A 16011-nucleotide genomic window follows, 5' to 3' on the forward strand; every position below is an offset into this window, starting at 1 on the left:
TAATGTCCTCAAATAAACCTCACCCTACAGCCTACTTTCCTCTGCCATTTCATTCCCACTTAGCTCCACTGTTGGGAACTGTGTTTATGAAATGCTTTCCCCCACTGCAAACTCTGGTTTCATTCACTGTCCCCATCCTTACCCTAACTTTGCAAATGGGTGAAAAAGGACAAGTGCTTCCAGTCTTTGTCTGTTGCCTTTCATCATCCTGCTGCAAAGTGCAAGAGAACAAAAGGCAGTCACAGAATTACAGAATCATTTTGGTTCAGAGAAATCCCTAGGATCACCCAAGTCCTAGATAACTATCAGTATAACCTAGCACTGCCAGGCCACCACTAAACTATGACACTCAGCACCACAGTATCACAGTATCACAGTATCACTTAGGTTGGAAAGGACCTCGAGGATCATCAAGTCCAACCTATCAACACAGACCCCATGACTAGACCATGGCACCAAGTGCCACGTCCAATCTCCCCTTGAACGCCTCCAGGGTCGATGACTCAACCACCTCCCTGGGCAACCGGTTCCAATGCCGAATGACTCGCTCGGTGAAGAACTTCCTCCTCACCTCGAGTCTGAACCTCCCCTGGCGCAGCTTGAGACTGTGTCCCCTTGTTCTGGTGCTGGTTGCCTGGGAGAAGAGGCCAACTCCTTCCCGGCTACAACCACCTTTCAGGTAGTTGTAGAGGGCAATGAGGTCACCCCTGAGCCTCCTCTTCTCCAGGCTAAACAATCCCAGCTCCCTCAGCCTCTCCTCATAGGGCTTGTGTTCAAGGCCTCTCCCCAGCCTTGTTGCCCTTCTCTGGACACGCTCAAGTGTTTCGATGTCCTTCTTAAACTGAGGGGCCCAGAACTGGACACAGGACTCAAGGTGCGGCCTAACCAGAGCAGAGTACAGGGGCACTATGACCTCCCTGCTCCTGCTGGCCACATCTCACCACATCTCCATAGCTTTGAAACCCCTCTAGGGATGCTGACTTCACCACTGCCCCGGGCAAACTGGACCAGACCCTGACAACCCTTTGGGTGAAGGAATTGTTTCTCCTGTCCAACCTAAACCTCCCCTGGAGCAACTTGAAGTCATTTCCTTCTCGTCTTGTTGCTCATTACTTTGAAAACCAACTGTCACCTGGCTCCAATCTCCTTCCAGGGAGTCACAGAGAGCAAGGTCTCCCTTCACCTGCCTAAATGATTTTAAATAATCCATTTCAGTTCCAAGGGCTGTATTTGGCTCTTAGACATGGTGTGTTTTGTTCAACAGCCACAAACATGTCACATGAAGAACTAAGGTGCAGAGGCTCAGCGCCACCCAGAAATCACAGAGATCTGTGATTCTAACCACCTGTGTAACCTGCAGCAGCCACTCTGGCCTTGAGCCTGGCACAGGTGGCCTGCGTTACCACCCCGTCTATATAAGCAGGGGTGAGTGTGCGATTCCCCTCACAGCCCTGTCTGGAGCAGCCCTGGAAGAGCCAGGTAAAAAGTCCTGTGCAGGCCACCGTGGCTGAAGCCAGGCGGTGGGATGAGGCCCGTCCTACTCCGCTGGTTGCTCCTTGCTCCCGCCCGGGTAACGGGGCAGCCCGCTAGGGCTCCGCCCCGGCAGTGCGGCGCCTCCCCTGCCGCGGCGTGACCGGAACAGGTTCCGCGGCGGCGCCAGGCTTGTGGCGGCTGCAGGTTCCGGAGGCCCTCCGGCTCCCTCTCCGCCCGTCTCCCTTCGTCTCCTTGGGGGCAGGTGCGCTGGAGGGCAGCGGAGCTGCGCTGCTGCAGGGACCCGGCTGGGCGGGCTCGGGGTGGCTGCGTTATGGTCGGATCTGGGGGGCATGGGGGGGGACGCGGCCTTCCCTCGGGGCTGGGGGACGGTTGCCGCTGATAAGAACGCCGTGGCAGAGCCTTCTGTATCACTTTGAGTAGCTGCGCTAAGGGTGAGCAGTCACAGGCATTCGTGCTTGTCCCTGTGCTGAGGTTTTGCTTGGTATTGCAGCCCACGAGTGAGTGGGGTTTCTTTGCTCTCTGGTATCCACATTCACAGCCACCCGCAAGGCCTAGCAGAGGGAATACCCCTCTTTTAATCCCAAAGCTTTTGCTCCTAGAGCAACCACCAGGCTCACGTGTGCTGCCTTGGCTCTGCCAAACTCTTCCCTTGCCCAAGGAAAGCAGTTTTGTATCTGCTGTGGGAGCCAAGGCACTCCTGAAAGTGTTGGGCATGGAGCAATGCAATAGGTGAAAGGATGGCAGCACCCTGCTTCCTGGCAGCAGCATGTGGTCAGATCAGGTTAGCACGACGCTGCACTAAAATAATGCATGTCAAACTGATAGTAACATAACAATGTCTTTGCTGTTGACTTAAAAGCCTTTGTAAAACAAGTATGATGTAACTGCACACAGCTTTTGAAGCAAAGTATGTGTAAAGATAACTTTTTTTTTTTGCTCCTAACTCTCAAATAAACCTGTTACTGAGTTGTATCTTCATTTTGTGAAATGGAGCTCTTACTAAATGGGAAGGTGCAGTCTCTACAATTTCACATAGGAAGCCTTCCATTTTATAATCTGGGGCATACAGTTTAAAAATGACTGTCACAGCGTCACTCTTGCATCTAGATTTGTGCTCCCCCTGCACAGAAGACAAGGATTATCTCCTGGAAGGGTCTGCTTAGATGACAGGGTTCCCTTGTGAACCTGATGAAGGTTTTTGGCCTCCAAGCCCTGCCTGTCTGCCTAATGCACAGGGGACCAAAACTAGCAGTGTAGGAGCTTTCTCTCCCTGAACTGCCACTCTGGCCTTTGGTCTTCCTTCTATTGCATGGAAACACAGCTTAGGCAGAGCCATGATGGGGGGGAAAATCTCCTGTTGCATTACAATGTGTCCTTGCCATGTGGTTTTGAAGCCCACAGAGGATCTGGTCAGGTGAAATTTTTTTTAGCAGCTTTCTTCCTCCACCTGTACAGAGGCACCCCTTTGGAAAGGTTTGTATGGTCTCTGCAGAAGAAGTGAGTGGAGCTGAGGTGCCTGCCTGTTGTTTCAAGACCTGAGAGGTTAGTAAATGTGGGACAACCTAGCTCTGGTTTTCAGCCTAGCACTTGCAACCTTGAAGAGTTACAGATCATGGTTTTAAACCCAAGGTATTTTTTTGGGTGTTAATTTTGGGATTGAGCTTTTGCCCTCTTGAAACTGTCCACTTCCCATCTTCGGGCTGATTTGTCTTTCAACTTTATAGAATAGAATCCTTGAATTGTCATTATGATTCTATTATCTGTTATTATTGTGATTATGATTCTATAATCATCTTTATGTGGAAAGACTGAGAGAACTGGGTCCTTTTAATCTGTGAAAGGTCAGACTTGGAGATGGGAGGTGTTTGTAAAGCTTATTGCCTCTGAGACGAAGAACACCTATCGTGTCTGTAGTGCTGGATACTGAAGTTTAAGACCGGAAGTCTCAGTTACATGAAATTGACCATGTTTCTTTCTTGCATTCTTGAATGTTTTGTCAGTCTGTGACAATCCTTTCAAAGTTCATTTGCTTTGTTTTCAAACAGAAATGTCCTGCATTTGGACAATTCTACTCAAAGCCTCAAGCTTTAGAGGGGAGGGGAAAAAAAGATGTAGCCCTGTGAGCTTGCAAGGTGGCTTTAGCAATTCCTATCTGCATTCTGATCCATGACAAGTTAATTACACCAATTACACCAGCAACTGAACAGAAGCTCTATAGGAAACTGTTGTAGTTATATTGCAACTTGTGTTACCGTGACTACTTTATCTCTTGATAACTCTGTAATTAACTTGTCACCACTGTTTAATGCTTAACGTATGTAGAGAATCAGTTAATGGATCACTAAAGGGATAGTAGCCTGAAGGAGAAGCTTATGCCCTTTGGGAAGGTTATTGGGGGTTTCCTTGAATGGTTAATTTAAGGACATGTGCAGGGAGGGGGGAAGTATTAAGTTGTGGGAAGTGAGGATAAGATGGAGAGGCTGCACCAGAGAAATTCAGTTTAAATGGACTTCAGTGACAGGTGAAACTGTCAGAATAAGCAGTAACAAAAAGAATCCAGGGGAGAGCATGGCAGAGACATGGGTGAGTGTTTTTGTAGCATTCCTGAGCAATTAGGGCTTTGTAAGAGTTAAGAACAAGTGATGTTCATGATTTAAACCTCAATGTGCTGGCTGCTTTACCCACTTGTTCTCTAACCATAGTTTCCCTGTGAACCATGTCCTCCACCTCTGATACAATTCGTATAAACCTTATTTGTGATGACTGAAAGGTGATTTCAACATTGATGGTCATTCTGGTGTTGGGGCTTTGGGGGAGCAAATTGTAGGTCCTGATTTGCTGATGCTTTACATCAGCCTCAAGACTTAAGTGAGCTGTTCTGCCTGGCATGTGGCTGACCTAAATTAAACTGTACTTTCTGCAAAGAAGTTAAGTTTAAAAAAAAAAGGCCTCATTGCTTGTGATAGATTTTAACATTTCATTTTATGTTTTACAGAACAATGTTAAATACTAAATGTGTGAAACTTCTAAACACACCCTGAAGGCGTTAGCATTCAGTCTGATGCTGTTAAAGGTTTCCTGCCTTACAATCGTTTCCTGTTTGTAATGCTGCTGAAGTCAGCCAGTGCCTAACCCAGTCGATCACCAGAAGTGGTGCTCCCCCTGTACTTTGCACTGATGAGGCCACACCTTGCATAATGGGCTCGGTTTTGGGACCCATGCTACAAGAAGGACATTGAAGCACTGAAGTGGGTCCAGAGAAGGGCAGTGAAGCTGGTGAAGGGTCTGGAGAGCAAGTCTTGTGAGGAGCAGCTGAATCACAGAATCACTTTGGTTGGAAGAGACATCTAAGATCAAATCCAGCTATTATCTAACTTGACCAAGTCTGATTATAAACCACATTTCTTAGCACCACATCTGTGTATTTTGAACACCTCCAGGGATGGGGATTCAGGTAGTGACAGGTTTCAGCATGTCTTGGCTGGGTTTGGGAACTAGAACAGCATTTGGTGTCCTTCCTACACACTTCCAGTTGTTGAGTTTCTCTGCTGTTTCTTGGCTCTGAAAGTTGTTTGTCTACAAATGTGCTGCTGTGGGCTTCAGTTGTGCCGATTGACCTTGAAAGGTATGACCAAAACCTTTCTGGTGCAGGAAAAACCCCTGTATTAAATTTTCTCCTGTAACTCAAATATGAGCACCCAATGCAGCTATGTTTTGGTCAGCACTAAGCTAAATGTACATCTGGAGGATCAACCAGGTTATAAAACAAACCTGTATTAAAGTGTTCCCCAGAAATAGAAAGTCTAGTTTTAAAGCTGATGTGTGATTTGTGTGGTCCACACCACTGCTTAAACAAATCAAATGTATTTGAATGCCAATAAAGCTTGTGTGGTTTTGGAGTTTTATGGAAGGTGAATAACTGTGGAAGTTTCTTTGGAAATATGTCACCATTTTGATGCTTTTTGCTAATCCTTTTTGAAGTGGTTTCCTTATTGACTGTTTTTATTATCAGCATAGCAAAACCACTCTGTCTTGGTGTAAATCATTTCAGAAATCTGCTCAAGTCACTTGGAAAACTTGGATGTGCAGGTGAGATTTTCCTCAGTGCAACAGAGGTTCTGAAGGTGATGAAAAATATACTTAATCTGAGTCTCATCCAGGCAGGTCTTGAATATCTCCAGAGAGGGAGACTCCCCAAACCCCTGGGCAGCCTGTTCCAGTGTTGTGTCACCCTCCCAGTGAAATAATTATTTTTTTCTGTTTCCATGGAACTTCCTATGCCTCAGCTTCCACCCCTTGTCCTGTCATTGGGCAGTGCTGAGAAGAGCCTGGCTCCATCCTCTTGGCACTCACCCTTTATGTATTTTGTAAACACTGAGGAGGTTACCCTTTAGTCTCCTCCAAGCTGAAGAGCCCTAGCTCCCTCAGTCTATCCTCAGAAAGATGTTCCACTCCCTTAATCATTTTTGTGGCTCTGTGCTGGACTCAAGCAGTTCCCTGTCCTTGAAGAGAGTGGCCCAGAACTGGACACAGTGTTCCACATGTGGCCTCTGCAGAGCAGAGTAGAGAGGGAGGAAAGTCTTTCAACCTACTGACTGCACCCCTTCCTAAACAACCCAGGATACTGTTGGCCTTCTTGGCCACAAGAGCTCTGTCAGCAAGTTTGCTGACACCAAACTGGGTGGAATGGGTGACAAATCAGAGTGCTGTCATTCAATGGGAATAGGATAGGCTGGAGAGCTGAGCAGGAAGAAATTTAATGACATTCAACAAGGGCGTATGTAGCATCTTGCATCTGGGAAAGAGTGACCCCATGTACCAGGGTAGGCTGGGGATTGAGCTGCTGGAGAGCAGTGAAGGGGAAAAGGATCTGAGAGTCCTAGTGGATGGAAGATTCATCATGAACCAGCAATGGGCTCAGTTACCTTAGAGATGGGGAACTAGTGGAGAGTGTCTCTCAAAGGCTATGAAGATGAGGGATCTGAAGCATCTCTGAGGAAGAAAGGCTGAGAGACCTGGGGATGTTGAGTCTGTGTAAGAACAGCCTGACAGGGCATCTTCTTAAAGCTCAGCAAGAGTGAAAGGACCTGTGGGGAGGCAAGAGGATGGGGCCAGACTCTTTACAATAGTGTCCAGTGACAGAACATGGGACAGTGGGCATAAATTGGGACCCAGAAGGTTGCATCTCAACAGGAGGAGAAACTCATTTGGTGTGTGAGTGCTGGAGCCCTGGAGCCGGCTGCCTAGAGAGGTTATGGAGTTTCCTTCTCTGGAGAGATTCCAAACCCACCTGGGCATTGTGATTCGGGGCAAGCTGCTGTGGGTGACCCTACTTTAACTTGAGGGTTAAACTAGGTGATCTCCAGAGGCTCCTTCCAACTTCCACAATTCTGGGATTGTGTCATCTCATGGAGGAAGAAGGGAGATCATTACTATAAAGGTTCTGGCTTCCCCTCTGCTTTTCAAGTGAAATGCTGGTAAAGCAGCACTGCTGCTGGAGGGCCTGTTCTCTTGGTTAAGGGGAGTGAAATCTAATCCTCAGAGAAGGAGCTGGTGGCATCTGGAGAAGTAGTGTTGATTCAGGTCACACTATGTTCACTACTCAACCTGAAGCTGAGCTATGGGACTTGGAATAGTCATCTGGGGCTGCTGATTATTTGACTCAGAAGTGGGATTTCTCAATGCAGAAGTTTAAATCCTGGTGTTTGGTTTTTTTTTTCAGGGGAAAATGATGCTATACTAGTAAACCCCTGTAAATGTTTGGCTTTGTTTTTGTAATATTCAGTAGCTATATGCTCTTGGTGCCACTGAAGAGATGGGCTTTTGGTCTTTTGAGTGTATTTTCAGGTTTTAATAATTCAAATGCAGAAGGTTTATTAATGAGTTAAGCTTTTTAATAAACTCCTAAAGTGCATTTAAGACCCTGTTAAAGGAGCTTTTTTTTTTTTTTGCTGTTGTTTTCCATATTAAAACCAGAAGATGAAATATGCAGCAGCTAAAAATCCAGATGAAATGCACAAACTTGCTTTGATAGCAGCAGGCAGGTGACATTGGCATGACATTTTCTGACTATGAGCAGTGTCCTGGTGAAACAATTCACAGAAGTTCATTTTTCCTTCATCTTGCTCCTCTGGAGTTTAGTATGGTTGGACATTGTGGAGGGGAAAGGGAAATCTATAGTACAGTCTCCTGTTGAGACCAGAAATAACATCTGGTGGAGTGTGTCCAAAGAAAGGTTTTGTGGCTGGTGAAGGGTCTGGAGAACAGGTCTTGTGAGGAGCACCTGAGGGGACTAAGCTTGTTCATCCTGGAAAAAAGGAGGTGAAGGGGAGACCTCATTGTTCTTTACAACTCCCTGAAAGGATATTGGGGCAAGGTGGGGATTAATTTCTTCTCCCAAGGAACAAGTGATAGGATGAGAGGAAACAGTTGTAAGTTTCCCTAGGGGAGGTTTAGGTTGGACATGAGGAACAATTTCTTCCCCTTGAAAGTTGTCATGGCCTGGATGAAGTTGACCAGGGCAGTGTTGGAATCCCTCTCCCTGGAAGGGTTTTGAAGCTGTGTAGATGTGGTGCTGACGAACATGGTTTAGTGCTGGCCTGGCAGTGCCAGATTAACAGTTGGATTTGATCTTGAAGATCTCTTCTGACCCAAATTATTGTGTGAGTGTATGCTTATTTCCTGACTTAAGTCCATGAAATGTGAACATTTCTGGTTGATTGAGAAATTAGATTGGCTTTTTAAAACTAGCTTCAGTTTGGTTTTGTTCCTGGAAGAGAAGTAAATTAGTTTTTGAATCCTCATTAGTGGGTGTGGGTCATTATTCCTTTTAGCTTTGATACTTTGGCTAGTGAATAAAAGGCCTGTGTGGAAGCATTAGCTGCATCTGGGTTGTGTTTTCAGAGAGTAAAACTGAGACCCAACAAGGTCAAATGTTTAATCTGAGAGAAACTCTTTAATAAATGCCTGTGATGGTTTGGGGGTTTTGTTTTCTTTTTTAGTAGAACAGTAACAACTCAGACATTGGAACAGGCTGCATAGGAAGGTGGTGGAGTCACTGTGCTTGAAGGCTTTCAAGAAATGTGTGAACATGGCAGTTTGGGACATGGTTTAATGACCGTGGTGGTTTTGGGTTGAAGGTTGGACTGGATGAGCTTAGAGGTCTCTTCCAACCAAAACAGTTCTGTGATAATTCCATGATTGTATTTAACCTTTAAGATGAGTTGCATGCTAGTGAGTGCTCCTTTTTCTGGTTTTGGCAATGGGTATGGCCTGGGTCAAGATGCTTTTCAATTGTCTTTTTATGTTTTTTTATTGTGAAGCAATATTTGCTTCCATAGTGAGAGTTTCTACGAATATGGTTAACCCCTCTGGGTCATCTTCTAATGTAATTATTAATGATTGATTCTGTTTATCCTCAAAATCAATATGAGAAGCCAAATGAGTTTGGTATACATTTGGGGTTGATTCCTACCATTCAGAAAACAGGATCTTGTGACAGGCTGGTATTGGTTTATTCCTGGGAACGTGGGTGATGAATCTGAAGTGTGTAATTAGTTTTATATAATGATGGTGAGCTGTGGTGGTTGGTTTTGTTTTGTTTTGGGTTTTTTTTTTTTACATGACTTATGTTAATATGGCCAATAGTGTTAACATCTCCTGCCACTAATAGTTAGGGTGGGGATGTGTAGTAATTGATCTTCCTGGGAGTGCTGTAATGTAAAAACAATTCAGGCTGTTTGAAGTATATTTTACAAGTGTGCATTGGGCCTTTGGGATGTTAGACTGAAAAACCCAATTGTACAGTTACCATGGGAACCCAATTAGAATAGATTGCTTGAGTTCTTTTTTTTTTTTTCCTTTTCACCCTTTCATCTTGACCAAAAATCTAATGCACTTTAAATGTTTTCATATGGAATTTTATTCATATACTGTCTTGATATAATGGCTGGTTTTAAATTGTAGTGCTGAGAACAGAGGGTGTTATGTTCTGTGGATTCTAAGGACTTGCTATAGAATCCTAGAATGGTAGGGGTTAGAAGGGACTGCTAGAGATAGTCCAACCTGCCTGCCAAAGCAGGGTCACCTAGGGCAGGTCACACAGGAGTGCATGCAGATGGTTCTTGAAATCTGGCAGCCTGCTCCAGGGCTGTGGCACTCTCACAGTAAAGAAGTTTCTCCTCATGTTGAGGTGGAACTTCCTGTGTTCCAGTTTGTATCTGTTGCCCAATGTCCTATCACAGGACACATGTTGTCTTTCAAAGAGAACCTTCCTTTAGTGTTTAAAAGTTGGTGACCTGAGGAAAAAAATACTTCTTATGAATCTAAGTTCTTATTGTAGTGCTGCCATCATATGTACTTTTTTGGTTGCACTCCTGTGAATGTCCACCTCTGTCTGGCTCTGGTGTCCCCATCATAAGAAGGACATGGAACTGCTTGAGTCTGAAGGGGGGCCAACAAAGATGGTCTGAGGGCTTGAGCACTTCTATGAGGATAGGCTGAGGGAGCTGGGGTTGTGCAGCCTGGAGAAGAGAGCACTCTTTTGGGACCTTATAGCTGCCTTCCAGTACCTGAAGGAAATCTATAGGAAGGCTGTAGGGGAACTTTTCACAAGGGTGTCTAGCAACAGGACAAGAGGGAATGGCTTTAAGCTGAGAGAGAGTAGATTTAGACTGGATCTTAGGAAGCTCTTCAGTACGAGGGTGGCAAGACACTGGAATGGGTTGCCCAGACCGATTGTGCATGTCCCCTCCCTGGAGGTGTTCCAGGCCAAGTTGGATGAGGCCTTGAGCTACCAAGTGTAGTTGAGGTGTCCCTGCCCATAGCAGAGAGGTTGCAGTAGATGATCTCTAAGGTCCTTTCCAACCTAAGCCATTCTATAATTCTGTGAAAGCAAGCAGGAAACCCAAGGACTTCTGTTCTAGACTATCAACAAAACACGGCTGAAATTTTTCATGGCCTTTAGGGATCTGCTTTTTGATGTAATTTTCTTTTCAATTTTTATTAACTTAATCAAAGGTTTTGAGAGTATGTCTGTGTTGGTAAAATACTGGAACAGGTTACCCAGGCTTGTGGTTGAGGCTCTATCCCTGGAGACATTCAAGATCTAGCTTGATGTGGCCCTTCACAGCCTGATCTAGCTGGAGATGTCTGCTGACTGCAGGGGCTTCCTTCCAATCTGATGTAATCTGTGAATCTGATACATTAGCTTCCAACACCATCTCATCTTCTATTATACAGGACCTTCTACTTGCCCCCTGAAGACATTTGTGTGTCTTCTAGGTGTCTCAGAAGCATGCTGCTGCCTGGCTGTTCATCAGTATGGCTTTATCCTCAGCAGAGCAGAAGTTCTGGAGAACTTTGGCACATCTAGGTGGAAAGAGCAAGAGGAAGTGAGACAGGAGACCTGTGATCTGACAGCTCAGGACTGAGGCAGAGACAGGCTTGTGAGAAATGGTTGAGGGAACTGGATTTGTTGAGCCCGAAGAAAAGGAGGCTGTGGGGAGACCTCCTCACTTTTACAACTCCTTGAAAGGAGGTTGGAATGAGGTGGCAGTCAGCCCCTTCTCCCAGACAAATGACAGGACATGATGAAATGGCCTCTAATTGTATCAGGGGAGGTTTAGATTGAACATGAGGAACGATTCCTTACCCCAAAAGATTAAGCTCTGGAACAGGCTGTCCAGGGAAGTGGCTGAATCACCCTCTCTGGAGGTATTTCAAAGCCATGGAAATATGGTGCTGAGGGACATGGTTTAGCTGCACTTGACACTGCTGGATTGCTGGTTGGACTCAATTACCTAGAAGATTTTTTTCCAGCCTAAATAATTATATGTTTCTATGTGGTACCGGGCTAGCAATTAAAACGGTTCTTGTCACCACAGATTAGATGCTATTTAAAAAAAACAGTATGAAATTTAACTTGATTTTTGGTATTTGGCCCTATTTCGTTGATAGATGGGGTGGTAGACTGTGGTGCAAGTAAATAAAAATGTCTGAATGAAAAGGTTTTCTCACCAGTTTTGTTCCAGAGATGGCTGCTGGGCTCTGAGCTCCTTCAGTCAGGATGAAATTTTGTAATCCGGCTGACCCAATGGAGCAGCCAGTAAGTAGTTTGGAAGTGGCTGTAAGGTCTGTCACTTATTTGGGCCTCAAGACTTGGAAAACTTGATGTTTCTATAATTTCTTTTAAGAGATTTATCACTTCTGAAGCGGATACAGTTATCCTCTCCAGTGGAGTAGTGAGTTCCCTGACTGAAGTGGGAGAGTTCCCATCAAGTTTGGCTGGGAGTCAGAATTCTGAGGTTGAGTTTTGGCAGATATTCTCCCTGATTTTAAAGTGTAATGTTCTAGCACATCTTCACAAAGATACAGTGATCTTACTGACTTCTGAGAAGAAAATGGAGAGGAGGAACTTAAATACCACAGAAATGACACTCATCATTTATTTCAAAGGGGAGAGCAAAGAGGAACCTCTTGTAATTTTTGTTAATGATTTATAAATAATGATACTGCTTAAGACTAGAATTAGAGTAATTGATGTTAATGTGTCTTGAGTGTTTTCTTATTGTTTTGTAATCTCTCCTCTTAAATCCACACTGTAACCAAGTCACTCACTTTCATGCCTTAAAATGTGGTACTTCAGTGTCCTAATTCTCAGGCAACCTCATTGGGAGCTCTTCCACTTCAGTCAGGGAACTCTCTACTCTGTGGGAGAGGATAACTGTACCTGCTTAAGAAATGGTTGATCTTTAAACCAATGATAGGAACATCTCAGTTTTCCCAAGTTGCCTCTGACTAGCACAGAAAGATGTGGTGCTTTGGTTGGCAGTTGGCTGAAGGTGAGCTAACGTGTGCCCAGGTGGCCAAGAAGACCAACACCATCCTGTCTTAGACCAGGAGTAGCATGGCCAGCTGGACCAGGGCACGGATTATCTCCTGTACTCAGCAGTGGTGAGGCACATTGAAGGACATTGAGGTCCTGAAGCAGGTCCAGAGAAGGGCAGCAAACCTGGTGAAGGATCTGGAGAACAGGTCTTGTGAGGGACCTGGGGTTGTTCAGCATGGAGAAAAGGAGGCTGAGGCATCACCACCTGGCTTTCTACAACTCCGTGAAAGGAGGTTGCAGCCAGGTGGAGTATGGACTCTTTTCATAAATAGCAAGGGACAGGACAAGAGGAAATTACCTTAAATTGCATCAGAGGAGGTTTAGTTTGGATGTTAGGACAAATTTTTGTCCCCAGAAGAGTTGTCAAAGCCTGTCTAAGGCTGCCCAGCACAGACCTGGAGTTCCCATCCCTGGAGGAATTTAAAAGCTGTGCAGATGTGGTGCTGATGGACATGGTTTTAGTGGTGGCCTTGTTAGTGTTGGGTCAATAGTTAGACTTAATTGTTTAGGCTGGAAAGAACCTTTCTGTGATTCTACATCACAAAAGGCTGTTTATTTTCCTAAGTCAGAAGTGTTACTACTTGTGCAAATATTCCTTAAATTAATACTTTATTTGGTATATGTACTTACACCTGGTGAAGGGTTTGTGTCTTATGAGGAGAGGCTGAGGGAACTGTGGTGGTTTATCATGAAGAAGAGGCTAAGAAGAGACCTTATTGCTGCCTGAATGGGGGTTGTAGTCTGGATGGTGTTAGCCCCTTCTCCCAAGTAACTAACAACAGGACAATAGGAAACAGCCTCAGGCTGTGCCAGAGGAGGTTTAGTTTGGGTAGGTTGGTTATTAGTAAAAATTTCTTTCCTGAAAGAGTGGTCAGGCTTTGGAACAGGAAGGTGGTGGAGTCAGCATCCCTGGAAGTGTTCAAGAGGATGTGGCACTTTGGGATATGGTCTAGTGGTCATGGAAGTGTTGGGTAGAAGGATGGACTTGATGGTCTTTTCCAACCTTTATGATTCTATGATCTTTCAAGCTGTTCTTACCCAAAATATCAGCGCTGCATAGTGGTTGTTATGGAAGACTATTTTAAAGTACCCTCTGATTTACTCCTAACAAGCAGTAGATGACCTTATGAGTGTTAAAATTCCCAGTTGCTTGTGGGGGGAAAAATTCAAGCTCACTTTTGTAATTATACTGAAACTTAGTGCTTTCTTGAACTAGGGAGTGGATTTTTGGAGGAGGTAGCACTACTGACATACATTTTTTATTTCTTTTTCTGTGGAAATAAATCTCAGCCTAACTCTGTTTTTATCTCACAGGTGGAGACCTCTCATCTACCATGGCATCACGACTTGCTCCAAAAGTAAGTTTCTAGTGCAGCCCTCTTGCTTTAGATGGACATTGAGAGTCCAGCATTACAAAAGAGTTCACGTAACATAGTTTGTTTTTTCCCCAGTGTCCAGCAGTCAGTATTAAGTATCCAGCTGACAAGATTGATGCTGCATTGTAAATCTCTGTAGCTCTGTCATGGTTGGTAACAGGCATCAGTGGACCTTTCCCCATCACGTAGCTATCTGCCACAGAGCATAAACTAAGGGGACAGTGCTGCATTTTGTTAGCTGCTTCCATTTCTTAAAACACTTCAGTGGTAAAAACAAAAAGAGCTAGCTTCATTTTGAGGCTTAAAATCTCAACAAGGGAAGCAAAAGTCAGTAACTTTATAGTAAAATAAGACATTCCGAACAATTTACCTCCCTGAAAGGCATCAACACATTATTTAGTTAATTACCATAGTCTTCAAAGAATTAAAATGAACTTGAAGGTGCAAACACATTATTTTTTTTTCCTCTGGAATATCTATTTTTGTAACACTAAAAATGTTCCTGCAGGAAAATACTCTAGTGCAATCAAACTTGCATCTCTCGCTATTCCTGCTGTTAAAAAGGTCTTGGTAGTAGCATTTCTTGTGGTTGTAATCCACATAACAATTTTTTTGTGGCTTAGGGAAGTAGTGTTTTGGCATATTCTGTCTTCTGCCTCTCTGTGTAAGAGTTTCTTTCTCTTTTCCATTAAACAAAATTGGTTTTATCTCTAGTAATGGAACAGTTGAGGAAGAAGTTCAGGAAAATAAATTCTTGTTCTACTCTTTGCCTTTTATATAGGCATCTAATTTGGTTATTTATATATTTTTCCCATCACAAACATCTTTTAGCAGGTGCCTGGAATAATGGTGCAGAAATATCTGATTATCTTCAGCACAACCAACTGTGGTGGGAAGAGTTCCCTCTTATTCAAAGCTGGGTGTGATATAGCTGCCAAATGACATGAAACTATTAATTTATTACCTAACCTTTTAGTTTCTCCCACTCTCACTTTCAGTTGAAAGGTACAGCATTAGCTATTAGGGGAGTTTTCTCCTTTTGATATGTGGAAAGGCACAAGGCTTAAGGTAAAACAGATCAACTCTCATAGCCTGTCTGCTGGGGTGGCTGTGCAGACCCAGTCCAGGTTCCTCTCCTTCTGTTTTCCCTCCATTCTGGATGCATTGTAAATATGTATGTGATATAGTTTGTGTTTTCAGTGACATTTATAGTGGATGATGAGTTTACAGGTTTACTTTGGGCATAACCACACGTTGGGGTGACACATAGTGTGTGCCTGACACATGTTTTTTGCTGAAATCAGTTGTCACCCATGTCATGTGCTGAATGTTTTTTAAGCAAGCTGCTGAAAAATGGTTTCTGAAAGAGTCAAATGTGGATGTTTTCCACAGTCACTGTGTTTGTCTTCCACTCCATTCCTAATGCTGTTATGGTGATCCAAGACATATGTTGGATTTGCTGGAAAGAAGATGAAATATGGCTGAGAATCACAGAATCATTCAGGCTGGAAAATACCCTTTAAGACCAAGTCCACCCATTAACCCAGGTCACCACTAAACCATGTCCCTCAGCACCACACCTACATAACTTTGAAATCCTTCTGGGGTGGGGACTCCACCAATGCCCTGGGCACCCAGGCCAGGGCCCAAAAGTGCTTTCAGAGAAAAAAAATTTCCTAATATCCAACCTAAACCATGCCTGGCACAAATTTAGGCTTTCCTGTCTCTTGCAGCCTCTCCAGACTAAACAACCCTGGTTCCCTCAACCACTGCACACAAGACTTGCCCTCCAGAGCATTCACCAGCAGCTTTGTCCTTTTCTGGATGTGCTCCTGCACCTCAATGTCCTTTTTGGAGTCAGGGCCCCATATATAAATGCAATATTCAAGGTGTGGCCTCACCAGTACTGATTATAGGAACCCAATCCTTGCCCTAGTCCTGCTGGCCACATTACTCCTGATCCGGACCGGGATGCTGGTGATCTTGGTCACTTGGACACACGCTAGCTCATCTTCAGCTGCTGTTGACCAACATCTCGGGTCCTTTTCCCTCAGGCAGTTTCCAGGCACTCTGCCCCAAGCCTGGAGCTATAATGGGGTGGTTGTGACCCAAGTGGAAGACCTGATGTGAACCTCATCACATTGGCCATGGACCATTGACCCTGGATCATTGACTCAGCCTGTAGGTCCCTATTGTAGAGCCTTAAAATGTAGTTCTGTTCCTCTGAATTTGTGGTAGTAATTTATACTTACT

At 44.5% G+C, this 16011-nt stretch overlaps 1 protein-coding gene across 1 annotated transcript in view; it reads left to right on the forward strand.

The window, feature by feature from the left end:
* Positions 1 to 1629: 1629 nt before the first annotated feature.
* MGMT (O-6-methylguanine-DNA methyltransferase) overlaps positions 1630 to 16011 on the forward strand; it is a 167114-nt gene continuing 152732 nt past the window's right edge. The window contains exons 1-2 of the mRNA XM_068140219.1: positions 1630 to 1735; positions 13697 to 13740. Coding sequence (XP_067996320.1) covers positions 13717 to 13740 — 24 coding nt within the window. The 5' untranslated portion in view covers positions 1630 to 1735; positions 13697 to 13716. The remainder of the gene's footprint in view (positions 1736 to 13696; positions 13741 to 16011) is intronic.

This window comes from Melanerpes formicivorus, unplaced genomic scaffold (genome assembly GCF_026170545.1).
Source record: "Melanerpes formicivorus ecotype bairdi unplaced genomic scaffold, bMelFor1.0.p_v2 SCAF_6, whole genome shotgun sequence".
Lineage (NCBI taxonomy): Eukaryota > Metazoa > Chordata > Aves > Piciformes > Picidae > Melanerpes > Melanerpes formicivorus.